Source organism: Gavialis gangeticus, unplaced genomic scaffold (genome assembly GCF_001723915.1).
Source record: "Gavialis gangeticus isolate Ggan-Ray unplaced genomic scaffold, GavGan_comp1, whole genome shotgun sequence".
Lineage (NCBI taxonomy): Eukaryota > Metazoa > Chordata > Crocodylia > Gavialidae > Gavialis > Gavialis gangeticus.
The window spans coordinates 24,758,092-24,772,902 of NW_017729030.1; the positions used below are offsets into that span (position 1 = coordinate 24,758,092).

Consider the following 14,811-nt stretch of genomic DNA (forward strand, 5'->3'; position numbering starts at 1 on the left):
GCCCCCCCCGCCTGTCTCTGGGCTAACCACCTGCCTCTCTTTCCTGCTACGACTTGATAATACATAATTATGGTGTTAATTGGTGGGAGGCTGCCCATTTTTGCACCCCAATGTTTAGGGGGATCTCTGCAGCTCCATTCCACCCCTATACTGCGACCCAAGCCTCGCAGATGGCATCTTAGACAGCTAAACTCAGCTGTGCCCTTCACCCCATTTGCTGTGGTCCCCTCCCTGGGACCTTCTCCTCCCCCTTAGGTCCTGGCCCCATCTCACGCCAGTCGGGTCCCTAAGCCTCTTTGCTCTGTGGGCATCCCTTGCAGTGGGCCCCTGGTCCTTTGACCCCTCTCTGGATCCTGGCCCCAGCATGGGCCAGTCAAGGTTCCTCGGGATAAGCCTGAGCTGCTTGCCTGCTTTTTTCTTCACAAATCTGCTGGGTCACGTGAGCCTCAGGCCTCTCACTGGCCTGGGCTTTCCCCAGCTAGGACTGTGCATGGGCTGAAGGTTATTAGGCACCTCCAACCCACCTTTCACTGGGGTGGTAACTGGCCTGGCATTTTGGAGGGACCGTTCTGCCACAAACAGTCCTGTCAGACCACCCATCCTCAGCAGGGTGCAGTTTTAATACATGCCCAGGACCTGAAGCCTCCTCCATCCCCATAGCTCCAGCTCATAAATCTCCAAGCTGTTCCTGAGTCTCAGCTCCACTGGCTGCCAGCAGCAGACCACTGCTTCACCCTATATATATCCTGGGTCTCAAAATGGCCACAGTACTCAAACACCTGGCTGCTGCCTGCTCCAGCCCTTAAAGTGTCAGGAACCAACAGTGCCCTGCCACAGAACCTCTCTCATAAAACTTTCCTCAGGTGAGACTTGTGCATCCCAATGCGCTAAACTCACCAGGAGCATTGACAGACTGTATCCCTTTAACTAATTCGAGTAGTTCTTTCTTTTTTCATGAATCTGATTGTCTTCTGTCATCCTCTTAGATGTTTCATTCACCAGAAGACTGTATGTAGCAAATCGTTACAGATACGGGAAGATTTTAATCAGTGATTCAGAGCTGAAAATGTCCGTTATCAACTCTCTCATCAGTAAAATACCAGAATTAAAATGTCCCTGTTACCTGAACTTTCTCCACTGGCTTCTTCTGGAAGTTCCTGCAGACTCAGCTTCCATTCCAAAGGAGCATCACATGGTGTTACAGTAACTGCTAAAGGAGTGTTATCTTCTTCAACCACAAAGAAATACCTATGGAAAAAGTAATACGTTCATAACATCACTCAGTTCTGGTGAAAACTAATAGGCACTGACATGTCTAGAGCCTGAAGTCCTGTAACAGAATTCAATGTAGTAGAGGGACATCCAAGCTAGTTTTAACTGTCAAGCTTAAGTTCTGATATCCATCAGGCAGAAATCACTCACCTCATCTTAGGTTAATTTACTTGGCTTCTTAGAAACACAGTTGAAAACAATGAGACAGTAGAGAGAAGAAGGGATAAATGTGGTGGAAGGACCAATACAACATTGGTCACATTTCTTTTTCCTTGGACCTTGGATTTTGTTCTCAGTTTAAGAGGCATCTGTGGTTTCTGGTGACTCAAGACTTACACAAAAATAAGTCCCCCCCCAAAACAAAAAAACAAAAAAACCCCATCAAAAACTGATATTTTTCTTTCTGGGACTCTGAAAATTGGTTCCAAAATTAAAAAAGAAATAAAATTCTTGACTTCATGCACAACTCCATTATATTTCTATGAATCAACTTACCTCTTAGGTGTGTCCCGGAAGAGATAGCTGTTAATTTCAGCTCCATCTGGAATTACTGATGAATCATGGAAGAATGCTTTATCCCTAATCTGCATCTGGAAAAGTTCCTCATCTCTGGTAGGCAACTTTTGGGTCCTGGAACTGAGTGGTAGCAGCAGGAAGAGCAAAGTACAATGAAGCAGGTGCATCCTACAACAACAAAAGGGATTCCCATGTGATGTCTTCCAAATTATATCACTGTAGTAACTGCTACTTTTTGATGCTCAATTTGTTTCATTTTAATTCTATGGCTTTATTTTTATGAGCACATACCAGATAAAAAAGGATGATAATGCAATGTATTTCTCATGAATTTTGGCCAAATCCTCAACTGGTGTACACTAGTGCAGTTCTTTCCATCAATTTGTCAGCTGAAAAGCTAGCTTTTTATGCAAACCCTACATCCCTATACAAATTGTATTTAACAGAACATTTCCTACAAATATTACAAATTATAAGAACAGAACATGTAAATCTCGATTCAGTTTAAACCCATAAAAATAAGAGACAATATAAACGGAAGACTATTTCATCTCTGATGTGCATTTATTTTACACATATATAGTGGTGGTCAGGTATGTACTTTATATTTTATGGGAACCTCCAATATTTGTGGTTTTATTCATGCCAAAGCATTAGCAATATATACAATAAGGAACAATCTTGCTTTGCCAGAGGGATTGACTAAGTATCTAAACAGGTTTTTTCCATCTCTAAGTGAAACTGATCCCACTCACTGGTTTCCCTAATTAGCCTTTCTGTTGCTCACTACCAATGAGCAAAAGCCTTCACCTATTTTGTAGATCTATATTTGACATTTTGCCAAATGTAACTTGCTGGACATGAGAATGAGCACTAGCACACAGCAGACAGAGGTTATGTTGACTACACTTTCCTTAAGAGATTTTGGTTGGACTCCCAGAAATCTCTTAAAAATGAATATTTCCAGTGAAATTGCCCTTTATAAAAATAGTGAATTAGGAAAATATATTATATAATCCCATATGCATTCAAAGCACATTGGTATTCGTGTACAATTCAGCAAGACTTAATCCTCAAGTCTGATGGGAATTCCAAAACACAAAAGCAAAGAATCCTTTACAAATTAGGCATAATAATTCATAATCTCAGCCTTTCATTATAATGTCTACAGCTATGTCAGTAATGACTACCCTAAGATATACAGTAGAATAGAATGAACATCTTTTGGTTCAGTACATGATCTAATATGTAACGGATTTTGTAAGGAAAAGAGCTGAGAGGGATAAAGGGACTGTTTGATACAAGCAAGAATAGGGGCAATTTAAATTATATTTTGATACAGTTATAAAATTTAAAAAAATCAGATAAAATAATTCAAGTATTTCTACCTAAACCATGGTTCTTTTACTGAATTCGTAGAAAAGTATAATAAAAGGAATGAGTCAAAGCATTCTTATTTTCCTTTCTTTACTGTTATTAAAGCTAGGCATATCAGTATCCACCTTTCTTCTATGCTGCAGACAGGTTTATTATACCTTTATAGCAAAAACTTGTTTAGATCAAATTTTATAATATGTATTATTTCCACTTGATCTATTTGTAAAGCGGCAAACTCATGACTCCTTGTGAATCCATGATATAATTTCACTCATCATAGACCTGCTCTTGGCCTTCAACTTCTATATGAAAACATAAACATCCACCACCCCATTGGAACACCACCAGGCCTTCTCTCTCCTTTTCATAAAGGTAAACTACTAAAAGCTTCCAGTGAACTGCAACAGCCAGCAGACGCCAACAAGGTCTCCTCTACCTGTTCTTCAGTAAACCTTCAGCAGAGACCTCCAAAACCACATGGGCCCAAGGGTCTCCCATCCCCTCTTCTGCCTCAAGATTTTCAGCTTCATATTCTCAGATAATATTATTATTAAACAAATAATAATATATGCACATTAACCTGAGTTACTGCGCAGTAGCACCAGTGAATGCTTTTTTGTGACACTGCTGCGCAGTAGCATCGCATCACAGTTTTGCCATACAATGCTTCTGCACAGCAGTATCAGGCTGTGCAGTCAGTGTCTCATGTTGACGTGCCCTCTCTTTCTGAATCCAGTTGCCTTAAATCACCCCATTTAGTCTTTTAATTGCTCCTTCTATGCTAATCCATCTCTTTAAACATGCTACTGCCATGAACTCTCCTATTCTCTGCATTCTGCCTCTTCTCTTGCCCCATTCCCCTCTTTACTACAGCTCTCCATCCTACCATCCTCTCCTATTGCAACTCATATTTTCCCTTCTCTCTGCCCTTGCCCACAAGTGAAAATTATGGAGGGAAGAATGAATAAGAGAAACAAGTTTATGTAACAGTACCCCATGTTGACTGAACATTGCAAATCTAATTTACAAAAACTCAGTCTCATTAGAATGTTAGAATGCAGCTATAACAACTCTATGTAATCCAATCTTTATCTTACTCATTTGACCCTCCTCCTCTCTTACATGTGAACTATCTACCTCTCCTTACAGTCTGTTGTTTTCCCTCAACATATTTATTCTTACACGTAGGGTCAGATCTAAGGAACATCCTAAGGAAAGTGGGCTTGAAAGAAAGAAAACCGAGTGAGGTTCACCTTCATATTCTTCTGTCAGACAGATAGGCTCATCATAAAAGTTCTCCATCCCCATTTTCAGAGCACTCAGCAAAGAGGATGGGTACCTTTGCAGTAAGTTTGAAACCTGTATGTTATGCTCACTCCCTTTCTCAGGAAGTTCATGAATGTGTTGAATATAGTTTTAGGAGTTATTTTTCAGTAGCACAGTCAAAGTAGACTACACCTTTATTTATTCTGTGACAATCTTGCAATATCAACATATATCCATGTGACCATATTCTTTATTAGCGGGCCTTACAAGCCTTCATTCTATCACTTGAAGTATTTGAAAATGAATATTTTATTATTTATTGTATTTTATTTTTATTATATTGCTGTGCCATAACCACTTTCATAGGAAGAGGGAATGGGCACCTTAATTAAGAAAATTTAATTTTGTTTATAGCCAAATCAAGATTCTGTTTCTACAAGGTTTGTCAATATTTATCATAAGTTGTCTCTTAACTTTTTTATAAAAAGAAACCTGAAAATCAAAGTGTTTATAATTACCAGCTAACCTAATGGCATTTGACCTTGGGAAGAAAAGTTCATAAGAAAAAATACTGCTGATTTAAGTCACGCAAGTCAGTATAAATCTCACCCCTTATATAACATAGGATGAATTCTGGGTGTAATAAAACACTTTGTTTATTGATTTTCAAGTATTATCTTTGGCCCAGAGGGAGAAAAAAAATCTTTCTGACTTAATCAGAACAATTACAACAGATTACTTAGTAAGCTAAGAAATTCTGACTCTTTCTAAAGACAGCGTCCTCTAAATGAACCTCCCTGAAATCCCAAAACAGTATATTCTCAGTGTCAGCCCCAATGCAATTTAACCTTTATTAAAATAAACTACTTTTGATTATAGGATTACGCATACTAAGCTTCACTTCTTAAATTATTACACCAAATGATCCACTTTAAAGACTCTTGCAGACTGGGTCTGTGTCCACATTAGCAATCTGGATGGGGGAAAAGGTATACTTTACTTTCTGTGTATAATAACCCAAGCATTCTTTATATTAAACATAACACCAAAAATATGCTGGGGTTAGTTCTGCAGTCCTTTTTAAGGCAAGGACCTAATGTAGTCAACAGGGATTTTATCTCATCAAAAACTGCAGACTGGGCCATTTCATAGTTGTTACACCTACAAATAAAAAAGCAAATTTATTAAACTTCCTGGCTGAAAATTTTAAAGGTGAATATAATTTAGGTGTGTTCATTGTTAGGTACCCAACTCGATACAATTGAAAGGGACTTCATTTTTATGCATACTGCATTCTAAAATTCATTTATAAGCTGAGGCCCATCTATACAACGATTTGTCTGGCAAATCTATGCCTAAATGTAAGCCACTCATTTTACACAATCCATTGACTCTAAATCTAAAAAATAGAATGTTCAGCAATATACCACTTATACTTTTGTATAGATTTTAATGAAATCTTGCACTTACACAAAATGCCCATTGCATGAGCAAGTCAAGAATTTATCTGTGTTCAAATACACTTTTGGTCAAGTTTATAACTCACCACTGACTTTTGTAACATCTCTGAAAATGCATTTAGTGCTTGTGAGCATATAGTTAGTGGTCTCCCTGCCTAGCCCTCACCCACTTCTTGGAAACTTTCAGTGAATGTTTTATTTGTCCACCATAACCAGGTCTGAGCCTGGTTTTTTAAAACACATGTATAAGAAAAGGCCTACAAATTGTTACTCCAAACCGATACAACTATGTGAAGTATGTTGTGTTCTCCTTGCTATGCCACCTCCTAAATGTCTTTTATTCCCTTTTCTACCAGTTGGTCTTGTTTTCTTTTCCTTTAAATACAGAATCAATATTTTATTGATATACTCCTGCTGACTGGAGGGATTTGCCTGCTGTTTATCACTGATTTTAAGCTGAAAGCCAAAGTAAATAGTCCTAAAGGAAAAAATAAGCACAGCTTTCTTTCTCTAAGATTGCAAAAGTGCCCTCTAATGGCCCATCTTTACCTCTCCTTTTAATTTTCTCCAAGTTCTTTTTCTAGCCTGAAACCTAAATCAGTATATGAATATGAATGTAAATCTGATGACCAGTCAGTCTGTGTGAATCTGATCTCTGAATTCTAGATATTAAGAGCTGAAATAAAGTAGATTATGAGATAGAGTTGGCGCTGCTGATCTGTAGGTCAAATACTGACATGGTGTTTCCTGCTAACTTCAAAAAAAAAGGAGGGGAATGGGGGGGAACTTGTCATCCTTAAGGCTCCATGACTGTCTTCTGCTCTAATTTATAAAAAAGGGAAAGATTATTGAAGAATAAGCACAAATGGAGAAAAATAAAAATAATTCTTTCAATTTTTTAAAGAGGAAAATTGACAAACAGGTGAACAGAGTGTGCTCATGTGCATGGGTCTCAACTTCTACTTCTTAGTAGTCAGAGTAAAGTTAGTCTTACACATCTATTACACATACATTTGTTTATATACAAAAATATGTATAAGTAGAATCTATTACAAGACAGCATGTGTATCAGATCTACCAACAGAACTGCCAACCAAAATGCCCCAAGACTAAGTTGCAAAGCAAGCATTCACAAAATCATCTTTAAATGCCTTGTTCTATGGAAAATATTTGCTTTATTCCTCAAGTACCTATAGGTCACATATAGACCTGTAAAAGATTTTCAGTAACAAAAAGGGATCTAGGGTTACTTGAAGCAAATACATCTGGAATAAATAAAACCTAATGTTTAATTACAGAGAGTGGAAAGTGCATGATTGTAATTTAGTTAGGATAATTTCAAGCCATAGACAGCCACAACATTTTGTGTTGTGTTTCTTTCTTTTTTGTATGGATGGTTAACTTTTTCCCCCTCTGTGTTGTATTTTTAAACTTAAGGCAGTTAATTTTTCTTTGAGGTATCCATGCTATATCTGATAACAAATCTATAAAACTTGAAATAGTTGCAAAGAGAATGTGGCCTTGGAAAATAAAAGGTGCCATATGTCTGCTCTGACCAATTAAAGGAACACTAGAGTTAAGGCCCCTTGAGTTTTTTCCATGATGAAACCCCTATTTTCAGGGTTTTGTATCTCAGCTGTAAAATTTAGCTCAGGTGGCAAATGCAAAGTGTACAGCAGTATTTTCAAAACCCAATTTGTTTACCAAATATTATTAAAATATGTTTGGCTATCTCTGGGGTTCAAGGGCAAAAATTATGTTTTATCATTTAAATTTATTGTGGAGTTCCCACCCCCCCACTCCCACCCACCAATACACAACACTTTGTTCCATTGACATCAATTCAGTTGTTCCCTCATTGAAGACTGTATTTTTAGTTACTTTAGTCCTTTACGCCATAAGTGTAGATAGGAGCTTTTTAGTATTTGAAAAAAGAAAATTTATATATTGACATAATTCCTTTGCCAGTTCAGTGGCAGGGCATTGGCATTGGCCTTATCTCCCCGATTTTTTATCTGTGGCACATTCCAGAGTATGCTTTTGTTTTCCGAAGGTGCTTTGTGGCTGTGGTGTGAGAGAGATTGCAGTGGACATTCTTTTGTACTTTTTAGATAAAAGTATACCTGCAAGTACATAGGACTGGACTCAGTGGGCTGAGGAACCCTTTCTAATTTCAAATTATTATGTTCCAAAGGAATATGGCCATAGAGTACACACACAGCTTTTCATTTTCTCACAAGATTGATAGTATGCATAGTGAGTGTGCTTGTGCAGCACAGAGTCCAGATTGACATGCCAACTTCAATTGGCATAGCAAACTACAACTGTGAGGGAAAGAGCACTAATGTACTATTGTGTCCATAATCCTGGATTTAAACTCCCTAACTACACACTAACACGATGGACTATAATGACTCCTTTGAAGCTTTTAGGGTCCACCATGTCAGTAATCTGTGGATTAAAAAACCTTTTCTTGCAATTCAAATTCAAGTCCTGTTTTTCTTTTGTTGAAAGTATTATTTTAAGAAAAGAAAATGCAGTAGCATACAAACAAGACAGAACAAAACAAAACAAAAAATCCCAAAGCAAAACCACAAAATAAAAAGAAACCTTGTGTGAAAATTAAAATGTTTGATAACTGAAAGACAAGATTTATATTTCCAATCATTTTTTTAATGCACAGAACTGGCAATCTGGACTACAGTTAAAAGGACGTGTTATCTCTAAAAGGCTGAGATTTAATTATAAAAATATTTTGGAAATGCTTTAGATTAGTCAGGTTGAAAAGCAAAATAGTCATGAAAGCGCAGTACAAAAATGACTAGTCCTCACAAGGACTACTCAATTTCGCTTTATTTTTTCACTTTTAAGAAAAAGTACACTACATTATAACATGAATGGAGTTGCCATTCTGGAGCAGTTCATTGCTCTAATTAGTTGGATGCTTCAGAAAACATTGAGCCTGAACTTTATGGCCACTACATAATGCTACCATACAACTGTAAGGCATTGAGGCATGCACCCTGTAAATGCAAGTTGTAAGGAAAGATGTAATAAACATGTAAAATATCACATAGGTTATATTTGATTCTCCATGCACTTATAATAGTTTTACATCCATGTGACTCATTAGACAACGATGATACTACAAGAAAAGCAGTTCCCCTATTTTCCACTATTCTCTTTGCATAAATTAACACCATACCTCAACTTTAAAGTAATTTTATTTTTGCTGCTGCTGCTGTTGTGAGCAGAATCTAACAACCCATGGAGAAACAAGAACCCCTACTGAGCGTCTTTTGCTCTGTATTTCTGTAGTATTCAGGCTGAGTCCCTACCCACTGGTAGTTTTGCATGCACTCCTGGGTTTTACATTGTACATTTGATATAAGTTAGAACAGCTGTTAACATTATGTTCATTATGTACCCTGCAAAAAAAACCCTACAAAAGCCCTTCACGTCTTTGTAAAATATTTTTTTTTAAATCACAAGGTTCATTAACTTCATTGACAAATGTCCAATCTTCCACATCAAACACTGATTTCAGTATGCTTCTTAGAAATGTGATCCAAAACTCATAGAAGTTTCCATGGAATTAAATGAGTTCTGGATGAAGCATTAAGAATTTAGACATTACAAAACCTTAATTCTGTCATGATGAATGACAGTTTAAGATAATAAAAAATTACTATAATATGCCCAGCATTTGATCTTTCATTGCATGAGCATGTATTTTACACAAAGGAGAGTACCTACCTACCCCATTTTACAGGTGAGAAAATTGGGGCTGAAAGTACACAAATGGACCAGAGAACACATCCAAATTAGTGCCACCATCACATAGAAATAGAATCTAAGTCATGTTTTCCCACATCCCCCTTTTTTTAAAAACGTTGGACATTACAATGTCCCTAGACTAAGTCAGTTAGACCTTCAGCATGTCACTAAGAGAGTCTGTGTTACTCAGATAAACAGAAATGTGCATGCAGGAAGTATAACCAGGAATTGCAAACTGTGGAAATTGTTTGCTATTTGGTACTCAGTTTCTTCCTGTTAATTTAGAAATACAGAAATAGGCATATTGGAATGATGTCGCTATCTACCACCTTTACAGAAACTGTGAACAGTCAATATGTCCATATGGTTTGGTGCCCTACTGAAAAGCCAGCCAGGGAGCTGAAAGAAGTAATGGGGCCTAAATATCTTGCTGGAAACCATTATTACTGTGCTGGAGTTTGAGGCTGGGAGATGGGAAGGAGCTTCAGAAAGCTCTCTACAAAGCCAAAATAAAAAAATAAACTGTAAAAATGAGTAGCTACCATTATTTGAACCATTTTTCCTGTTCTGGAAGTTCTTCTCAGCTGAACTTTGGCATCTGCTAGCAGTTGAGTTAATTGTTTGTAGAAAACAGACAAAATAAAAAGGGATAATACACTGAGTTGAGAGAGAGAGAGAGAGAGAGACCAGTGAAGTGCTGAGGGTGACTGGGCCAACATTATGATTTATGAAGCCCAAAGAAAGAGCAATGTCTGAAGGCAGGAGAAATCCAGGTGTGGGTAACTTCTGCCTCTGATCTTGTTGTGGAATGGGCTGAGCTTACAAAGGTGTGAATAGCAATGATAGCACTCACATTTTATATCTATGTTGTGATTACACTGACATTCTTACATTTTTTATTTTCCTTGTGGAAGGTTATAAAAGTGGGGGGGAATTGTTTCACTTTTTTATTGGGAGTCAGCTGAAGGCATAGAGGCCATTTCTGCTTGATTTCCCAATGGTTTTCCATTGAACAGAGATTCAGCATACTTAATGGTAATTTTATAGTGTCTTCCTTTCTGTGCTTTCTCACTAGTTGACTCCTGAATCCTACTTAAGAGATAATGAATGATTGGGCAAATATCCAGAACACCAATATCAGTAATAGCAGCAGCTCTTCTACTAGTCATCTCTAAACTATAAGAGCAAACCAGTAGGTCTTTAGGCTTTGCAAATGGTTCATTCCACACCACAGGAATCTAGCAAGCTATTCCCTGGTTCCATAATAATTGACTCAGCCACTGGACTGCAAGCAAAAAAGGGTTCTGGGGTTATGGCTTGTTTACAGCTGTCATATGAATGTTTGCTTTCCAGACCAGTGACATAGCATGGTGCAGGGATCAATTCCCAAATACCTTTGTGTATTAGGAAAAATAGCTTTTTGTCAATCTAATAAGGCTCAGTAGCATTTTAGTTGGAGATAAGCAGGGGGACATTATCTCATTTGAAAAAATATATATATTTTCCTCATTCTACTTACATTATTTTAGGTTTACCTGAATTGTATGAACCAAATCATCAGCTGACAGTCAGGCTAAACCAGCTGAGAGTTTTACCCATCTCTTTAATTAGCACATTAATATAAATTACACAGATAGATTACAGTTTTTTATAATTCAGTAATTTTTATCAGAATCCAAAATAGCAACATTAAGTCTGACACTAAAATCATATTTAATGCTATATACATTCAGTTTCACAAGAATGCAAGTATTCCTATTAGTCTTAAATGAATTGCCATAAGTCACAATTCTGTGTATCTAGTATACCCCAAAGAGCAATATGATATTGCTGAGATGCAAACACTTGTTGAGTGTTTGAAAATAGATAGTACTATAGGCTAATACAAAAATACTAACAAATATTTACATATTTCTACCACCGTTTTCAGCATTGTATAGTTAGGAGAGGAGACATCATCTAGAATTAAATCAACTGAGACTTCAATAATACTCTTAATGTTGATATGCCCTACACTGACACCTTGCCACTCCAGAAAAACGTTGCAATTAAGACAAATGAACATATGCCTCTTTACCACCTCTCTTTGATGTCTATTCTTCTTCGTCGTGCTGTACAAAAAACAAGATGCATTACCTGGTTACACAAAAGGTAGTGACCAAATAGAGTTCGCTCAGCCATGGATATAATTCCAAGCCACCTCACTTTCTGAACAGCTGGTGCGTTGTCAAGAAAAACGCATATGCCCACATCCTGGAGGAAACATGGCAATGACACACCCATTGGGGTGGTGCAATGGGCCATATTTATTCGAATTGGGGACAGTGATTCGATCCGTTTATTCAGATCACTGTCCCAATTCGATTTAGCCAAATCCGAATCTGAAGATTCAATGCTGATTCAGAGAATCAGCAATTCAGCCATAGACACAGCTTTAAATGTTTTTTATACATATGTCAAGGTATCAGATGTGGCTCATGAATGCTGCAATGGTGGGGTGGATGGAGTGTCCTACAGAAGTGCTGGGGGCCCCCCTGCATGCTCGGCAGTGGACCCAGAAGTGGACCAGAAGTACTTCCAGTTCACTTCCGGGTCCACTGCTGAGCACGTGGGGGACTTCCCCCTGTGCTCCCTGGCTCAGAGATCATTCACAGGGAGTACTCTGGGTGCCCCCCTGGACCCAGGAGGCAACCGTTGCCAAGGTGGGGGGAAGGTCCCTCGAGTGCTCTGTAGTGGACCGTGAAGTGGACCAGAAGTACTTCTGGTCCACTTCCAGGTCCACTGCCAAGCATGCTGGGAACCCCGCTGTGCTCCTGTGGGATGATCCATCTACCCCACTATCTCAGCATTCATGAGCCGCCTGGTAACTTGAGGTATGTAGAAAAAACATTTAAAGCTGTGTCTCTGTCCAAATCATTGAATCTCTTCGGATCTTTCTCAATGGATTCGGAGGGTTCTGATTCAATTCAGAGAAATTAAAGGGTCTCCCAATTCAATTCAGATTCAGAGATCGGCCATCAAATTGGGCCAAATCTCTACCGAACTGAATCAGTGATCGAAGTTTTGCATAGCCCTAACACCCATGCCATGCCAGTCAAGCTTGTCTGGATATGGATCACTGTGTTTATTAGCTACTGGCAGGCAGCTTAATTTAATGCTTCCAGGACTATGGATTCAGCCAGCAAAGAAGGACCACCAGACAGAAGAAGAGGAAATAAGTAATGCCCACAGAGCAGCCCCAAAAGTCCCCAGCACCAGAGGTCTTGACACCACAGAGCATTGACATAAGTACGTTTTTTCAGGAGTACATCTGGCAGTGAGAAGACCACAGGCAACAGAATGACAATAATATTGACCCTGGATTTTATACCCCTTGTTTCTTTTTCTTTCTTTTTTAACTTCTTCCTGTCTTCCCCCTGGGTGCAGGTTCTTCCAATACCAGCACAATTTCTATACCAGTAAATTTGAGAAGAAGGAATGTTTTTGGTACTGATATTCCCTTTTTGCACTTTGTGAAGCTTGTACTGTTAATTTCAAGCCCACACTTATGTGTGTTGCTCCACTGATTGCCTGCATTCTTCTGGTGGAATTATATTATTTCTAGGATGCTCATACAGGGGTAATGAGCAATATTAGCTATTAGCTGCTGTAACATTTACTTCAAATTCTTTTTGGTGCAAGGCCCATATTCATGAAGTGAAAGTGACATGGGATAGGGCTGTGTTTGGGGCTGGTTAGGCTTTGTAGTGTCAGTGATATACTTTGGGATTTAACAAGGTATTTTGTTTTCTGAACAGCTCCAATCATGTACTTCCTGTATGAACAACCTACAAAAACTGCTGAGTGGGAAGACTTATGGTCCACACATGAACGCGACAGTGTTTTCAAAAGTGTCAGGGTCAAATACAGAGATGGGATAAAGGATTTCAAAATGAGATTATTGAGGGAGTAGATTTCAGCTTCCCTCTGCTGCAACACCAGTGTTTATTTGTCCAGCCTAGCAGGTGAAAGGTTAGTTCTTTATCTAGTTATTCTGAACAAAGGCTGAGGGAACACATACAGGCAGCTAGGTCAGATTGTTATGGGTGAATGAACATGCAAACAATACAAAAACCTTCAGACCTTCTATATGTTACCCATACCGCCTCATCAGTGAGTTTTAACATTGTTTTTAAAAAAAGAAAAAAAACAAAGTTTCTGGAAGAAAGGCTTTAATTAGTTCAGAGTTCAGGATGTTCATGCTTCTGGCACTAGCAGGGGATTTGGAAGACATATGTAGGGACTAGGCAGTGGGAGATCTGCCTCAGTTACTTTTCTTGTCTTGCATTATTATTTCCGGATTAAGAGATGACTGGAATGTGTATCGAGGGAATTCCATTTTCCATGTGGTGAGAGCTGCAGTGTGGGCCCAAATGTTGCCTTTCTCGGGAGGTGAAGCTTATCTGATGTTTGTAAAGCATTCTGAGATTCTTGGGTGAAAGTTTATTAATAAAAAAAAATAAAGTATCATTGCTTCAGTTTTGATTTTAAAAAAAGGATAAATACAAGACCTAATTACTCATCTCTGTATTTTATCCAGACAGGGATATTAAGAGGATCCACTGAAATTTTTTTTTAGCTTTCAACAAAAATAAAGCTGATGATGTTAGGATTTTAAGTCAATGAATGTCGCAACTGCCGTTATGTCAGGTACATCCACCCAAATTGTCATAGGTTTCATTAAACAACCTGTTTGTTATTTTTTAGCTTAACACTAGAAACTTAACTGGATAGGAGTAGAGCCTGACTCTGGCCTCAATTACCAGTATAGGTAAGTTTGTTCTGTTGATTTTATATGGTCTTAATTTAGTCTGGTATAAATAAGGTCAGAATCAAGCCCCATGTGACCTGTGAGTCAACATTTTATACCAGAGATGGCATTTCATGGCTAAACCAAATCAGACTCAAATCCAAACTGCTGAGGGAAAGTAAGTTTACATACAATTATTTTCTGTCTAGTGTACATATATATTGAACAATAACGTTGGAAATTCTGAGTACTTTCTATTGAAATACAAATATTTATCTGGATTGTCTTATAAACATCTTATGCAGGTTTCAGAACTACTTTTTATCATAACTGGACACATCTCCATGAGATGCT

The 14,811-nt window shown here is 38.1% G+C and overlaps 1 protein-coding gene across 1 annotated transcript in view; it reads right to left on the reverse strand.

Annotated features, from left to right (window-relative positions):
* Window positions 1-2,256, reverse strand: part of NDNF (neuron derived neurotrophic factor) — a 10,364-nt gene extending 8,108 nt beyond the window's left edge. Inside the window, exons 1-2 of the mRNA XM_019522043.1 lie at window positions 1,768-2,256; window positions 1,124-1,248 (exon numbers count right to left, since the gene is read on the reverse strand). Of these exons, the coding sequence (XP_019377588.1) occupies window positions 1,124-1,248; window positions 1,768-1,955 (313 nt within the window). The 5' untranslated portion in view covers window positions 1,956-2,256. The remainder of the gene's footprint in view (window positions 1-1,123; window positions 1,249-1,767) is intronic.
* Between the last annotated feature and the right edge of the window lie 12,555 nt (window positions 2,257-14,811).